Source organism: Chenopodium quinoa, unplaced genomic scaffold (genome assembly GCF_001683475.1).
Source record: "Chenopodium quinoa cultivar QQ74 unplaced genomic scaffold, ASM168347v1, whole genome shotgun sequence".
Taxonomy (NCBI): domain Eukaryota; kingdom Viridiplantae; phylum Streptophyta; class Magnoliopsida; order Caryophyllales; family Amaranthaceae; genus Chenopodium; species Chenopodium quinoa.
In genome coordinates this window covers 5914166-5930979 of record NW_018745024.1, presented here as the reverse complement: position 1 = coordinate 5930979, position 16814 = coordinate 5914166, and the positions used below count along the sequence as shown (strand labels likewise).

At 38.3% G+C, this 16814-nt stretch overlaps 1 protein-coding gene across 1 annotated transcript; it reads left to right on the top strand.

The window, feature by feature from the left end:
- Positions 1 to 7245: 7245 nt before the first annotated feature.
- Positions 7246 to 8460, top strand: LOC110708858. Its single transcript, XM_021887082.1, has one exon. The coding sequence runs from the start codon at positions 7246 to 7248 to the stop codon at positions 8458 to 8460; it is 1215 nt and encodes a 404-aa protein (XP_021742774.1).
- The last annotated feature ends 8354 nt before the right edge of the window (positions 8461 to 16814 follow it).

The following is a 16814-nucleotide window of genomic DNA, read 5'->3' as shown; positions in this document are numbered from 1 at the left end:
TGTGTGGGTGGGAGTAGGGACCACACACTTTACAGAAAACTTTTCATAACCTAAATGTGGAATTCCCATTATACCCTTAGTTGAGTCATTCATGCCTCAACTTAGTTGAGGATGAGAATTGCTCATTATGTTTCTGCTTCTTAGCAATGCTTATAACTTAAATTCTAAAAAACAAAAGTCCAAAGAATACAACCTTTTGCTCGTTCCATTTCATTATTGTTGTGGTAAAATTCTTTGGTTCAGCGTGTAATTGTTGTATTCATAGTTGTAATTATGATTAGGGGTGAAAGTTCGGTTTTCGGTTTGGTTTTTTGCCCAAACCGAAACCGAACCACCATAATTCGGTTTCTTGATTTTGCAAACCACACCGCACCACTTTAGCTTTGAAACCGAACCAAACCAAACCACTAAATTTCGGTTTTCTTACAAAAAAACCGAACCGCACCGAATTTTCATATCAAAAATCATAAACATCAAATTTTGCAAAAAAATCCAAACCAAAACACACCAATTAAAACCGAACCAAACAAAACCAAACCAAAACCATTTAAACAAACATAATTAACAAGTTTTTAACCCAGATCCGCAAACATTCCTAGACATAATTACTATAATATCGAATTGCTATAATTTCGAAAAATTTAAGATAAAACCCTAATTTCATTGAACTAAAAATTGGAATAAAAATCACCGAAATATCAGAAAAAATTGGACAAAAATTATTAGGAAAAAAAAACACAAACCAAATTAAAAGAAAGAAAAAGAGGACAAACCTCACATTCCACCGAAAAAACGTCGAATTTGGGTTTTTAATGGTCAAATTCGACCATGAAAACTCTAGATCTAGAGTTTTCATAGTCGAATTTGACATGAAAAACCTTTATTTGATGGTGCTCGGAATCAAAACCTTTAATTTAGTTGATGGTGTTCGTTAATGGTGAAGCGAATTCGAATTTTATTAATCAAAACCTCGATGTTTTAGTTAATGGTGGCGAGGAGAGACAAGAAAAACGAAAAGAAAAAAGGAGAATGAGACAATGAAAGCGAAGAAGAGGAGAGAGAATGGGTTATTGGGCGGAATCCGGGAAAGAGGAGAAGAGGAAAGGAGAGAGAAAGGGTGGAAAGAGAGAGAGGGAGGCTGAGAGTGATTAGGGTTTCTTTTTTAGCTTTATATACCTAGGGTACTTTAGTTTTGGGCCAGGGGTTATGTAGGGTTGGGCCTCTAATTCGTTTTGGTTCGGTTTTGTTCGGTTTTTCATTTTCCCGAACCGAAACCGAACAGAAAACCGAATTTCATTTTTTTTTACACCGAAACCGAACCACCCTCCCAAAAAAACGAACCACATTCCTTATTCGGTTCGGTTTTTCGGTTTTACACCGAATTTCTTTCACCCCTAATTATGATGGTAATACATTAAGTAATTGAAAGTGTGATTATGCATGCAATCGTTGTGTTCGTATTTGATTACATTGGTGTTTTTTTAAGTTGATTTGGGAGTCGTGTTCGTGTATAAAAATTAAAAAAAGCAAATGGGCAAATACCACTGCTGTTTCTGGGAGGTTTGTACACACCCCCAATGGTTGGTATTGTTTATTAAGAACAAAGAAATGTAGTGGAGTACACCTCGATAATTTTTCGACCAAACCTCAACCCTCACGGTTTTTGTGGTCCGGTATTTGTAGGCCAGTCACTTTGAGACTGAGGGGGAAAGGGTAGGGGATCCCACCCTCAAAGTGCCTCTAGTGAGGATTAGACCCCTAACTTTAAGGTTAGAAGTTACAATCTTTCCCACTAGACTAAGTTTAGCTTGGTAATCAATCATATAATTTGGAGTATAAATCCACTACACTTAACCCCAAGTCCCCAAGAGAAACTAGTAGTGTTAGTTATGTTAAAAAAACCTTGTAATGAGGCAGGTACATGTTGGAATGGTGCTAGATATGACTGCTCCTGAATGGTGCTCCGGTTGGCCTGAGCAGTGCTCTGAAATTGTGCTCCCACCACCGTGTGCAGCACACAAGTGAGCACCAAAGGAGGGGCACTTTATAAAAATTGATCTGAATTGTTGCACTGTTTCAACAAACACACAATTAGAGTACAAATTCATTTACAAAACACTTGATCAAAGCATTTGCATTTCAGAACAGTTCGACATTTACTTCATAGAAGTTTAAACCATAAATCTAACAATATAAACATCAAAAAGACAAAGAGCAAGTATAAAACCTCCAAAATCATGGATTTTTCATAACAATTGAGAAATGAGAAATCAAATAAACCTTCTACCAATTAAAAATCAATTGGTTGGAACTCATTAAGGATGGAAAATGAAAAAAAATTTAATTTTCTCCTTAAAAAATAGTAAAATGTACAAGGCTTGGAACTAATTGGTTGGTTGAGCTCACGGATACAATAAGGCAGCTTAGATAACCTCCAAATCTCCTCAGTATGTTTCTCATAATACTCGATTTCATCTTCTGTATAATCAACCCAATAACTATGTGGATCCTGAATTTTTCTAGTATGGGAAAACTATGCGCTGTTTGTGGATGACTTACTGTCATCCTCATCATCTTCATTCAGTACTTCATCTTCTTCTGGCAACAATTGTTGGACCGCCATTTCTAGAGATAATGAATAATTCTCTTGATGTTCTTCTTCTTGATGTACTCCTCCAGGCATATCGACATCGTTCTGTTGTTGAGTCAAGGTCAGTTCAAGGGATAAATCACTCATCTGTTGTTGAATCAAGGAAATTTCAAGAGATGCATCATCTTGTTGTAGTCCACAAAATATGTCATTCTGTCGCGGAATCAAGCTCATTCCAAGAGATGAATCTTGTTGCTGCTGTGCACCTCCAGGTCCATTCTCTGGTTGTTCATCACACGGTTGTTGGCGCACACATTTAGAAATCGAAACTAGACTCTCTGTATAACCAATAATCCCGGTTCAATAATGATGCGAAAAATAATTACGAATTCATGTGGACGAAGAGCCAGCAGATTCTTCATAATAATTTTTCATGTGTTGCTTGCTCGGAAGGCAAGTTGATTATTCGCCCATCACCGGGTAAAATTAATTTTGAATCAATTAGTTTTCTGGAACGTATACAAGGAGATATTTGTGGGCCTATACATCCCCCATGTGGACCATTTAGATATTTTATGGTTTTAATTGATGCATCAACTAGATGGTCACATGTGTCTTTGTTATCAACTCGTAACCTGGCGTTTGCGAGATTACTTGCCCAATTGATTCAGTTACGGGCACATTTTCCAGATACTCCCATTAAGACTATTCGGCTTGACAATGCTGGTGAATTTACATCTCAAGCTTTTAATGATTATTGCATGTCCATTGGGATAAATGTTGAACATCCTGTAGCACATGTTCGTACACAAAACGGTCTGGTAGAGTCATTAATAAAACGTATTCAGTTAATTGCTAGACCATTGCTTATAAAATCCAATCTCCCAATTTCTGCTTGGGGACATGCTATATTACCTGCAACAACACTAATTTTCATTAGGCCAACAAGTTATCACAAGTTCTCCCCATTACAATTGGTTTATGGTCAGGAACCAAATATTTCCCATCTAAGAATTTTTGGATGTGCGGTTTATGTTCCAATAGCTCCACCACAATGCACTAAGATGGGTCCTCAAAGGAGGTTGGGGATATATGTTGGGTTTGAATCCCCGTCAATAATTAAATATCTTGAGCCAACAACGGGGGATTTATTTACGGCTCGTTTTGTAGATTGTCATTTTAACGAGTCACTTTTCCCAACATTAGGGGGAGAAAAGAGAGAGCTGGAAAAGGAAATTAAATGGAACGAATTATCATTATCCTATCTTGATCCTCGAACTAAACAATGTGAACTGGAAGTTAAAAAGATAATTCATTTACAAAGTTTAGCGAATCAATTGCCAGACTCGTTTGCTGACCCAAAAAGAGTGACCAAGTCACATATTCCAGCTGTAAATGCTCCATTTAAAATAGATGTCCCGGAAGGACAAAATAAAATTGCTAATGAGTCTAAACCACCCCAGAAACGTGGAAGACCAATAGGTTCCAAAGATAAGAATCCTCGGAAAAGAAAAGGAGCATTGATTGATGATGGTAAAATTGAAGAAACAATTTCCGAAGGATCTCCAGAAGAGACTTTAGACATGATACAAGAAGAAATTCAGGTACCTGATAATGAAGAAATTTCAATAAATTATATCATGTCTGGAATTACATGGAACCGAAATTAAATCGACGTCGATGATGTTTTTGCATGCAATGTAGCATTAGATGTTATGGATAATAATGAGGATCATGAACCAAAATCCATTGAAGAATGTAGACAAAGAAATGATTGGCCAAAATGAAAAGAAGCAATTGAAGCAGAATTAAAATCTCTTGGAAAAAGAGAAGTATTCGGACCTGTAGCCCGTACATCTGAAGGTGTAAAGCCAGTGGGATATAAATGGGTCTTTGTGCGAAAGAGAAATGAAAAGGGTGAAATTGTAAGATATAAGGCACGCTTAGTTTCACAAGGATTCTCACAAAGACCTTGTATTGATTATGAGGAGACATATTCTCCTGTGGGCGTATGTGATATAACCGTCTAAGTGAGTATTTGTTTAAAGAAGGTTATAAGAATGATCCTATCAGCCCATGTATTTTTATAAAGAAATTTGGATTAGGATTTGTTATAATTGCAGTGTATGTTGATGATTTGAATATCATTGGAACTCCTGAAGAGATTTTAGTGACTGTCAATTATTTAAAGAAAGAGTTCGAAATGAAAGATCTAGGAAAGACAAAATTCTGCTTGGGGTTACAAATAGAGCACCTAGAGAATGGAATCCTTGTGCATCAATCAACATACATAGAAAAAGGTTCTTAAAAGATTTTCTTTGGATACGGCACATCCATTGAACAACCATATGGTTGTAAGATCACATGAAGTAGAGAAAGATCCATTCCGACCTCGGGAAAATGATGAAGAAATTCTTGGTCCTGAAGTACCGTATCTTAGTGAAATTGGAGCACTAATGTACCTTGCAAGTCATACACAACCCGACATATCATTTCTAGTTAATTTATTAGCAAGGTTTAGTTCATGTCCAACCCTAAGGCATTGGAATGGGATTAAACATTTACTTCGTTACCTTCAAGGTACGAAGGATATGGGTTTATTTTTCCCAAAGTTGTCCAAAGAAAATTTGATTGGTTTTGCAGATGCAGGTTATTTATCTGTTCCTCATAATGGTCGGTCACAAACTGGATATGTGTTCACATATGGTGGTACTGCCATTTCTTGGCGTTCCATGAAACAAACCATTGCAGCTACTTCTTCCAATCATTATGAGATTTTAGCAATTCACGAGGCTAGTCGTGAATGTGTATAGTTAAGGTCGGTAGTTCAACATATAAAAGAAGTTTGTGGTTTATCATCTGGGAAAGAGGCACCGACAACTTTATATGAGGAAAACACTGCTTGTATTTCTCAACTTAAGGAAGGATACATCAAAGGCGACAGAACAAAGCACATCTTACCCAAATTTTTCTTCACTCATTATCTTCAGAAGAATGGAGATATAAATGTATTGCAGATTCGTTCAAGTGAGAATTTAGCAGACTTATTTACTAAGGCTCTTTCGACAACAACATTCAAAAAGTTAGCTTACCGCATTGGATTGCGTCGTCTTAAAGATCTCAAGTGATGTAGTCATGAGGGGGAGTTAATGCGTGCTGCACCTTTTTTTCCTTAACCATGGTTTTTTCCCACTGGGTTTTCCTGGTAAGGTTTTAACGAGGTTGCATCTTATGCGCATTATAGTGTATTATTTTGTACGGGTTTTGTAGTAAATGTCAGTTATTGTTTTATTCAATATATAGTCATCCAAGGGGGAGTGTTATGATAATATCTAAATATGGATTACTATTATCCCATGTACAATCTAGAATATTCTAGAGTTGGGTATTTGGTCTTATCCATTGATGGAACCCTAGGTAATGTACATTATATATATCCCGTACTAGATGAAATATGAAATACAACGTAACAATCTTCCCTCATCTCTCTGTATTTTCTCTTCCATATTTAACAGGGAATTTGTTTTTAAAACAAAGCTGTGAATTTATTTATGTTAACAATATTGTGGGAAATCATTCCATCATTTAATTTATTTATTTTTGTAAGTATTGTAACATTGAAAACTCTATATATATATATACATACATATATATATATACATACATACATATATATATACATACATATATATATACATATACATACATATATATATACATATACATACATATATATATACATATACATACATATATATATACATATATATATACATATACATATATATATATACATATATATATATATATACTACCTCCGTTACACGTTAAGTGCAACAAAGGGGTGTGCACATTTCCCAAGAAAAAAAATGGAAAGAGTGATTAAATAACATAAGTGCATGTGATTAGTTTGAGGAGAGAGAAAATTGGGTCCCATTATTCCTTGGTTTGCTTTTAATAAGTCTGCCAAAATTTTGTGGGGGAAGTGGATTTCCCGCCCCACTTTTCACCAAATTTCAAATCAAAATTTTGCCAAATATCAAAGTCAAACATTCTTTGTTCCAAAAGGCAACCTCCTTTATAAAGAGGCAGCTACATACCCAATTCATTGTTCCACAATTTCATTACATAACAACCAGTCAGCATGAGTTAGATTAAATTACAACCAAAGTTTTTTTTTTTCTAAAATGAAGCAAAAAAAATTCCTACAGCAGCATTCAAGAACAGCTTCATCAGCAATCATCATCAGCAGCTTATATTCCAACTTCAGGTTCCTTCTGCTTTGTCAAAAAAATCTGAAAACAACAACACAAAAAAAAAAAAAAAAAAAAAAAAAACAGAAGACAGCAAGCAATGGAAGAGGTCAGTGATGATGGGTTTTGGAGTATTGAACAAATGCTAATCGATGAAGAACATCAAGAATATGATGATATGGAAACAGATGAAGATGGTTATGAAACAGAAACAAATGAAGAAAATGAACATGGGCAGCCATCGATTTGCAGAAAATAATTAAATCTCGACCAAAGAAGGGGAATTGTCGATCATCTTCTTGCTATGCTACAAGAGGATGATGAATTACCTCGGGTGAACAATCAAAAATAGCCAGGAAATTTCATGTTCACAGATCAACAATACATCGAGTGTTTAAGGACATGCAAAAACAGAGAGAAAATGGAGAGGTGATTGATGTCAGGACAAAGAAATTGGGGAGGGTAGGTCCAAAACCAAAAGAATGGCCAGATGCACTGCTACAGTCAGTCCCTCTAAGGTTGCGGACAACCGAAAGAAGTTATGCGGCTGCTTTGGGAATTTCACATGTCACACTTTACAGGTTGATTAAACAGGGCAAATTAAGGGTTCATTCAAGCAACAATCATCCAGCCCTCAGTGCAGATCATAAGATTGCAAGGATGAATTGGGTTTTATCCCATATCATCCCTGGCACACCCACAACAAATCCCAGATTTGTTGATATGGATAAAGTCATTCATATCGACGAAAAATGGTTTTATTTAAACCCGGAGACAAGGAAGTTTTATCTCTGTCCACTAGAAGAAGACCCATACAGATGCCAACAAAGTAAAAGGTTCAAAGTGAAAGGCATGTTCATGGGACTCATTGGCAGAGTACTTCAAGATGAACAAGGCAGAATTATTCACGATGGGAAGTATGGGATTTTCCCATTTGTGTATGAGCAAATGGCTAAAAAAAGTAGCAAGAACAGGCAAGCTGGGACAATGGAATTAAAAGCCCATCAACATGTCACAAAAGATATCATAAGAGATATGCTTTTAAACAAAGTCATTCCAGCTATTCTAGAGAAGTGGCCAAGACAATTAGGCAGGAATGTGTACATTCAATGGGACAACGCTAGACCACACAAAATACCAACAGATCCAGAGTTTGTGGCAGCAGCAACCCAAAGGGGCCTCAACATCCAAATGATATATCAACCAGCCCAATCCCCTGATTTAAATGTCTTAGACTTAGGCTTATTCAACTCAATTCAGTCACTGCAATATCATACTTTCCCAACTAATTTGTCTGAGTTAATTAAGGAAGTTGAGAATGCATACACTGAGTTTGACCCTATTGTGAACAGAAACAGTTGGCTGACATTACAAATGGTTATGCTTAAGATTCTTCAGCATAAAGGGGGAAACAACTTCAAAACTCCACATATGGCAAAGGAAAGGCTGGAAAATGTAGGAATTTTGCCCAGAAATGTTCCAGTGGACAAACATATTTTAGAGGAGGCAATCCACTATCTTAGTAAAAGGTTCAGGCCATCAGATCGACCAAATGACACAAATGCAGAACAAGAAGCAGGAAATGAAGAAGGAAGGAATGAAGTGGATGCAGACTAAATGCAGCAGTACATATTGCCATTTTGAACCACATTTTGTGCAGGTAATAGTCATAGGGACTCCTTATAATGTGGTTATGTGTTTATGCCCTTTTGTATGTACAGTTAAGAAAAGGCATGGAAGGCAATCAAGTTGATTACAAGTTGTAACATTTGTTGATTGCCACATGTAACCACATTTTATGAATGTAATTAGTCTAGGGCCCCTTAGTAAAATTTTCTATGTGGTTATGCCATCTTTTGTGTGTAATTAAACTAAGGCATGTAAGGCAATCAAGTAGGGACTCTTTATGTGTGTGTGCCTTATTTATTTTAAGCATTTCCATCAGAAGGTAATATTTTTTTTCAGTACATGAGTCATGGTTTGTTACCTCAAACATCAAATGTTACACAATTTAATGGAGCAAAATCAAACACATGAACCATTTTGTCAATTGAGTCCCTTCATCATCTGGAAATCTACAACATAAACTGATCTCTCAACTAAGTATCACTGAGATCAATCAACCAAAATAGGACTGACATGCATTACAATGACCTCCCCAATTCAATGAAACACATGCATTTAAGGCAACATTCATCATTCATCAATCAACCATCTCCATATTCATCAACATTCATGAACCACAAAAGGCAACCATATTCACAATGTGAAACAGAAAAGACAACCATATCCACAATATCACCAGAAAAGCCAACCATATTCACAACAAAAACCACAAAAGGCAGCCATATTCACAATGTGAAACAGAAAAGGCAACCATATCCACAATATCACCAGAAAAGCCAACCATATTCACAACAAAAACACCAAAAGGCAACCATATTCACAATGTGAAACAGAGAAGACAACCATAGACACAATATCAAATAAAAAACCCAACCATATTCACAATATCAACCAAAATAGCCAACCATATCCATAATATCAACCAGAAAACCACAACCATATTCACAATATCACCAGAAAACCACAACCAAAATAGCCAACCATATCCACAATATCAACCAGAAAACCACAACCATACTCACAATATCACCAGAAAACCACAACCAAAATAGCCAACCATATCCACAATATCAACCAGAAAACCTCAACCATATTCACAATATCACCAGAAAAGCCAACCATATTCAAAATAGGAGCAACATCGATAATCATCACAATTGGGACTCATAGCAAGATTATCTCATTGTAGCAATAGCAATAACAATAAAGCAAAACATGTATTGAAGAATATAACAACCAGATCTAGCATAGATTTCATGCAACAAACAAAGGGACTAAGGTAATCAGAAACAGAAATTAAATATGGGTGAAGAAAATTATACGCTGCCCATTCACTGAGAAGGGTGAAATTTCCGATCAAGATGTTTCAGAAAATCGAGGTAACATGGATCGAATTGGTCCTCATCAACCACGAACCCAGATCTGATCCTTTTGTTGCCATCTTTTGCTTCTTCAGAAGGGAAGATCATTTTGGCTGGGGGATTTTTCATTGTAAAACCATAGTACTCCTCCTCTTCAACAACCTTTCCCTTTTCTTTTACCCCACCCTTTCCCCCTTTCTTCGTCTCCTTCCCCTTTCCCCCGTGTTTTCCCCCTCCTTTTCCATCTGAACCTCCCTCCTTCCCGTTGTCCCTTTCTTCAACATCACAAATTTTCACCCCCTTCCCACTTATCCTCCGCATAATTGTAGCTCTACCTAGCCTTCTTGGTTTAAAGGTGGGTCTTGTCGGTTTGACAATTGGAACCCTAGGATGGTAGTTCTCTTCCAAATCCACCACAGGATCTTCACCTTTTGCCATCTGAATAGAATTAAGGACCCTTCCCAAACACTCGAAAGAATGGTCAGACAACGCCTCCTTAGCTTCACCGGATCTGTAAAATTGAAAAGGCCAAGGCAAATCATCCTCAAGATACATAATAAGCTCATCAAGAACATCACGTTCGTCGTCATCATCACAAGCGAAAAAAACATCATGTAAAGGGGTCAAATCAGCCATTTTTAGGGACTCAAGTGTACACAAACGAGTAAATCAGCGAAATTTCTAAAAAAAAAGGAAAAAGCGTTGATTCCGGTCAGATCTGATCGGAAAATCAACGGGGGAAACTCGAATGGAAGAGATAGATTGATGGAAGACAGAGATGGATGGAAGAGAGAGAAAGAGGGGCGTATGGTTGTGGTTAGGGTTTCTGGGTTCATGAGATGAATGAAGATGAATGATGAAGGTGGGAGTTGATTTAATGTGAATTGATTGAATTAAATGTGGGTAGTTGGGAGGGTTGTGTTTTGATTTTGGTGGGAGTCATTTGATAAATTAACTAAGGAATGGATTCTAATCAAATCTGTAAATTTGTGTTAATTGTGTTTTAAGAAAATTAAGTAAGGGCAGAATTGTAATTTGACAGGCAAATTTTTACTATATTAGGAAATTTTCACTTTGTTGCACTTAATGTGTAGCTTCCTTATTTGGCAAATGTTGCACTTAACGTGTAATGGAGGTAGTATATATATATATATATATATATATATATATATATATATATATATATATATATATATATATATATATATATATATATATATATATATATATATATATATATATATATATATATATATATATATATATATATATATATATAACTCGAAAATGATAATTTTATTTTCAATGGCTACACACACTTTTCACCCAAAAGTTAACTGGCTTGAGGATAATTAGGAATAAAAAGTGAAAAAACCTAGCCTCCTTATAAAAACATTAAAATGTGCAAGGCTTGGAACTAAGTGGTTGGTTGAGTTCACGTATGCAATAAGGCAGCTTAAATAACCTCCTAATCTCCTCATTATGTTTCTCATAATACTCGTTTTCTTCTTCTGTAAAACCAACCCAATAACTATGTGGATCCTGACTTTCTCTAGTATGCGAAAAGTACGCGCTGTCTGTGGATGACTTACTGTCATCCTCATCATCTTCATGTGGTTGTTCATCTCCTTCTAGCACCGAGTGTTGGACCACCATTTCTAGGGACGATGAATAATTCTCTTGATGTACTCCTCTAGGCACATCGACATCGTTCTGTTGTTGAGTCAAGGTCAGTTTAAGGAATAAATCACTCATCTGTTGTTGAATCAAGGACATTTCAAGGGATGCATCATGTTGTAGTAGTCCACCAAACATGTCATTCTGTCCCGGAATCAAGCTCATTCCAAGAGATGAATCTTGTTGCTGCAGTGCACCTCCAGGTCCATGCTCTGGTTGTTCATCATCACACGGTAGCAATGGTTGTTGGCGCACACATTTAGCAAACGAAACTAGACTCTCTGTATAACCGATAATACCGCGGTCTGCACTCTCTACAGGAACATGGAGTGATTTCTTTTCCTGTGTCCTCAAATTATACAAATTTATTTTTTCATCTCGATGCCACTTCATTGTATCAGGATCTGTTGATAAGTATTAGGTGACTCGTACTTCGTAGCTTTGTCCGCCCGATCGGGCGGACATTGCCCGGTCTGACCGGGCGGTGGGGGTTGGATACGTTGAAGCATTCGTATGGAGTTTTCTTCTCGCGCCCGATCGGGCAGACCTTGCCCGGTCTGACCGGGCGGAGAAGGAAAAATGCGGAGACGCGGATTTTACGATTTAAAGTTATCTTTTATGTTATTTTTTTGCCCAAGTATCTTTTATTTTAGGGATTAATATAAAACCTCCCTAATATTAGTATAAGGGTTAAGAGAGAGAGAGTGAGAGCCGTTCTTGAGAAATACAAGAATCATCTTTGTAATCTTTGCAGTTTATAGTGAAATCATTCGATCTCGGTGCCCGTGGACGTAGCTATCACATCGATAGTGAACCACGTAAATTCTTGGTGTTGTTCTTATTGTTTGCATTGAATTTCTTTATTGTTTTCTTGTTTGTTTTCGACCTTTGCTTCCGCTGTCGCACAACAATTGGTATCAGAGCTCAGGTTCAATCGTTGGAGAGTTTCTTGAAGATAACAATGGCAGGAGATTCAACAATAAGAATTGAGAAGTTTACCGGGAAAAATAGTTTCGGGCTATGGCAAATTAAGATGAAGGCTCTGTTAAAACAACAGCAGATATGGCGTCCGTTGGCTCCAAAGAGTACTACTTCGGAGTCAGAAGATGGACCGACTGACCCGCAGTTAGAAGTTATGGAAGAGAAGGCACACTCTACCATATTACTTAGTCTTGATGATCAAATCATCACGGAGGTGGCTGATCAGGAAACGGCGGCTGGATTGTGGCTGAAGCTGGAGTCATTGTATATGACTAAGTCGTTGACCAACAAATTATTACTGAAACAGCGGTTGTTTAGCCTCCGGATGCAGTCAGGTACTTCCTTACGGGAACATCTAGAAAAACTTAACTCTATTTTGCTTGATTTACGTAATTTAGATGTTAAAATTGATGATGAGGATGCTGCGTTGATTTTACTTGTATCTCTACCGTCTAGCTTTGAGAATTTTGTAGAGTCTTTTGTTGTTGGTAAGGATTCTATAACCTTAGAAGAAGTGAAGGCAGCACTTCATACTAGGGAACTCAGAATGAAAGCTACGAGTGATAATGGGGATAATGGTAGTGGGTTGTTTGTTAAGTCCGGAAAGTCTAAAAAGAATAAGGGGTTTAACAAGGGGAACAATGCTGGGTCGGGTGCTGGAAACGGCAAGGATGGATCTAGTAAAACTACTACTAAAACATGTTATTACTGTAAAGAACCGGGTCACTTTAGGAATAATTGTCCGGTGAGGAAAAACAAGTCCCAGGCTGCTGTAGTTGAAGAGAAACCGAATGAGAGCTATAATTCAGAGGAAGATTTAGCATTAGTCAGTTCTGTTAGGTCTGATGATTTATCTGATAACTGGGTTCTAGATTCGGGGTGTTCGTTCCATATGTGTCCACGTCGAGATTGGTTTGATACATATGAACCTCGCAATGGGGGTATGGTTATAGTCGGTAACAATGCTCCATGTAAGGTCACAGGTATTGGTTCCATGAGGTTGAGGACTGTTGATGGGCGGAGGTTAACTTTGACTAATGTACGGCATGTTCCTGCTTTAGGAAAGAATCTGATTTCATTGGGTACCCTGGATGACTTGGGGTACAATGGTGTGTTTTCAGATGGGGAGTTGTGTATTTTCAGAGGTTCTGAGTTGGTACTTAAGGGTATCAAAAGGAACACCCTCTATGTTTTTGAAGGTGTTACACTGCCTAGTTCTGCGGTTTGCGCATCTGTATCTCACCAGGAGATGACTAAGATTTGGCACATGAGGCTTGGTCATATGGGGGAGAAGGGGATGCAGCTATTGTCCAAGAGGGGTCTTCTATCCGGGTCAAGGTTGCCAACCTTGAATTTTGTGAGCATTGTGTGTTTGGTAAGAAACACAGGTCAAAGTTCAGCAAGGGTGCTCACATTACTGATGCAGTGCTCGATTACATCCATTCAGATTGCTGGGGTCCATCTAGAGTTGAAGGTATGGGAGGTTACCACTATTTTGTGTCATTTGTTGATGACAAGTCCCGATACACATGGCTTAGGTTGCTTAAGTCAAAGGATGAGGCCTTCAAAGTTTTCAAGCAATGGAAAGCTTTGGTGGAAAATCGACAAGGAAGGAAGATCAAGAAGCTACGAACGGACAATGGGCTAGAGTTTTGCAAAGACGAGTTTAATCAGTTCTGTGCAGATGAGGGTATAGGTCGGCATCATACTGTCAGGAAGACACCACAGCAGAACGGTGTAGCAGAACGGGTTAATCAGACACTGCTAGAGAGAGTTCGATGCATGCTCTCTAATGCAGGGCTTGGGAGGAGGTACTGGAGTGAAGCTGTGTTAACAGCTTGTTATGTCATTAATAGGGGTCCTCATTCTGGAATTGATTCCAAAATTCCGTTTGAGATCTGGAGTGGTAAGTTGCCTAATTTTTCGAATTTGAAGATTTTTGGTTGTGTTGCTTATTATCATGTTATTGAGGGTAAGCTGGATCCACGAGCCAAGAAGGGGTGTTTTGTTGGGTACGGGGATGGTGTGAAGGGGTTTAGAATTTTTTCACCTTCGGAGGGTCGGGTCATTCTTAGTAGGGATGTTACTTTCGATGAAAACACCATGTATTCAATTAAAAATGCAGAGATTTCAGATTTGAGAAGGGAAGGAGACAATTTATTACAGACAGATGGGGTACTTGAGGTACATCAGTCTACCATTGCTGATTTACCTCGGGTACAATATATTGATGATGATGCTGATGTTCCAGTGCCGGGTACTCCTGAACCTGAGATTACTCCTACTCATTCTAACTCTGGGGATGAGGTGGAGCAATCTAATCAGGGTCATCTAGTCAACCTGACACCATTCTTGAGATGCCTAAACGAGTTATCAAGAAGCCTGTTAGATTGATTGAAGAGATGGAGGGAAGAAATTGCTGTGTTGATGCGATGACAGGTTATGCATTGAGTGTAGCTGATGATGTAGAGTCATTTGAACCTGCCACATATAAACAAGCAATTAGTTGTAGTGAGTCTGCGCAATGGCTTGCCGCAATGGGTGAAGAGATGCAGTCTCTTTACAAGAACAGAGTGTGGGAACTGGTAAAGGTACCGGAAGGGAGGAAGCTTGTGGGTTGTAAATGGATTTACAAGAAGAAAGAAGGGTTGTCGGAAACTGAGCAAATACGTTTTAAGGCTAGGCTAGTTGCTAAGGGGTTCAGTCAGGTAGAAGGGGTTGATTTTGTTGAGATATTCTCACCTGTGGTTCGACATACTTCTATCCGTGTGTTATTGTCAATTGTAGCACATTTTGATCTTGAGCTGGAGCAGTTGGATGTTAAAACGGCTTTCCTTCATGGCGATTTGGAGGAGGAGATTCTGATGAAGCAGCCCGAAGGATTCGAAGTTCCTGGAAAGGAACACTATGCCTGCAGATTGCTAAAGTCATTGTATGGACTTAAGCAATCCCCCGACAGTGGTACAAAAGGTTTGATTCTTTTATGGTTTCACAAGGTTTTGACAGGAATTCATATGATTGCTGTGTGTATCATAGTAAGCTGGATAATGGTTCCATGATTTATCTTTTGTTATATGTTGATGACATGTTGGTTGCCACAAAGAATAAATCTGATATTGCTAGATTAAAGGAGATGCTTAACTCGGAGTTTGACATGAAAGACTTGGGTGCAGCTAGGAAGATTTTGGGTATGGAGATCTACAGGGATCGGGCTAGAGGTAAGCTTTTCTTGACTCAGAAAAGCTACATTGAAAAGATTTTGTCTCGTTTTGGGATGGAAAAATCGAAGCCTATAAGTACGCCAACTACTGTTAGTTGTAAGTTGTCTTTGTCTATGTCACCTCAATCAGAGGAGGAGTTGTCTTATATGTCTAGAGTTCCATATGCAAACGCGGTTGGTTGTTTGATGTATGCTATGGTCTGTACTAGGCCGGATATTGCGCATGCTGTTAGTGTTGTAAGCAGGTTTATGGCTCGACCTGGGAGGGAACACTGGCAAGGGGTGAAAAGGATTTTTCGCTACCTGAGAGGGACAACTGATATTGGTCTTGTGTACGGGAATGGTAGGGAATGCTTGGTCACTGGGTACAGTGATTCTGATTATGCAGCTGATGTGGATACCAGGAGGTCTGTGACTGGTTATGTGTTCACTTTGGGTGGTTCTGTGGTTAGTTGGAAGTCTACATTGCAGTCATCAGTTACGTTGTCAACTACTGAAGCTGAGTATATGGCTTTAACTTCTGCAGCTAAGGAGTCTATTTGGCTCAAAGGCCTAGTAGGTGAACTGGGTATTGCACAGGATTTTGCTACAGTGTATTGTGATAGTCTAAGTGCGATTTGCTTAGCTAAAGATCAAGTACACCATGATCGGACGAAGCACATTGATGTCAGGTATCATTTCTTGCGTACTGACAAGAGGATTAAGGTGAAGAAGATTGGGACTGCTGACAACCCGGCTGATTTCTTCACTAAGCCTGTTCCGTTTAGCAAGTTTAAACATTGCTTAGACTTGCTAAATATTGATTACTACGTGATGTAGTAGGCCCTGAGGGGCGAAGTTGGGGAGCTCCTGGTGTAGGTGTGTTGGCCTTAAGGTGGAGCTTGCCCGGGGCTTGTGATGCAGGTGGAGCATTATGAGTTGTTATACTTGGAGACGAGTATGTGATGGGTCTTGGTTGAAGACTTATCGGGATGTATGGCTTATGCATGAGTCTTGCATCGGGTTTGGCTTGAGATGTTTTTCCACTATGTCTTGATGGGGTCGTTTGCTGACTACGAGTTCTCGTCAAGGTGGAGATTGTTGATAAGTATTAGGTGACTCGTACT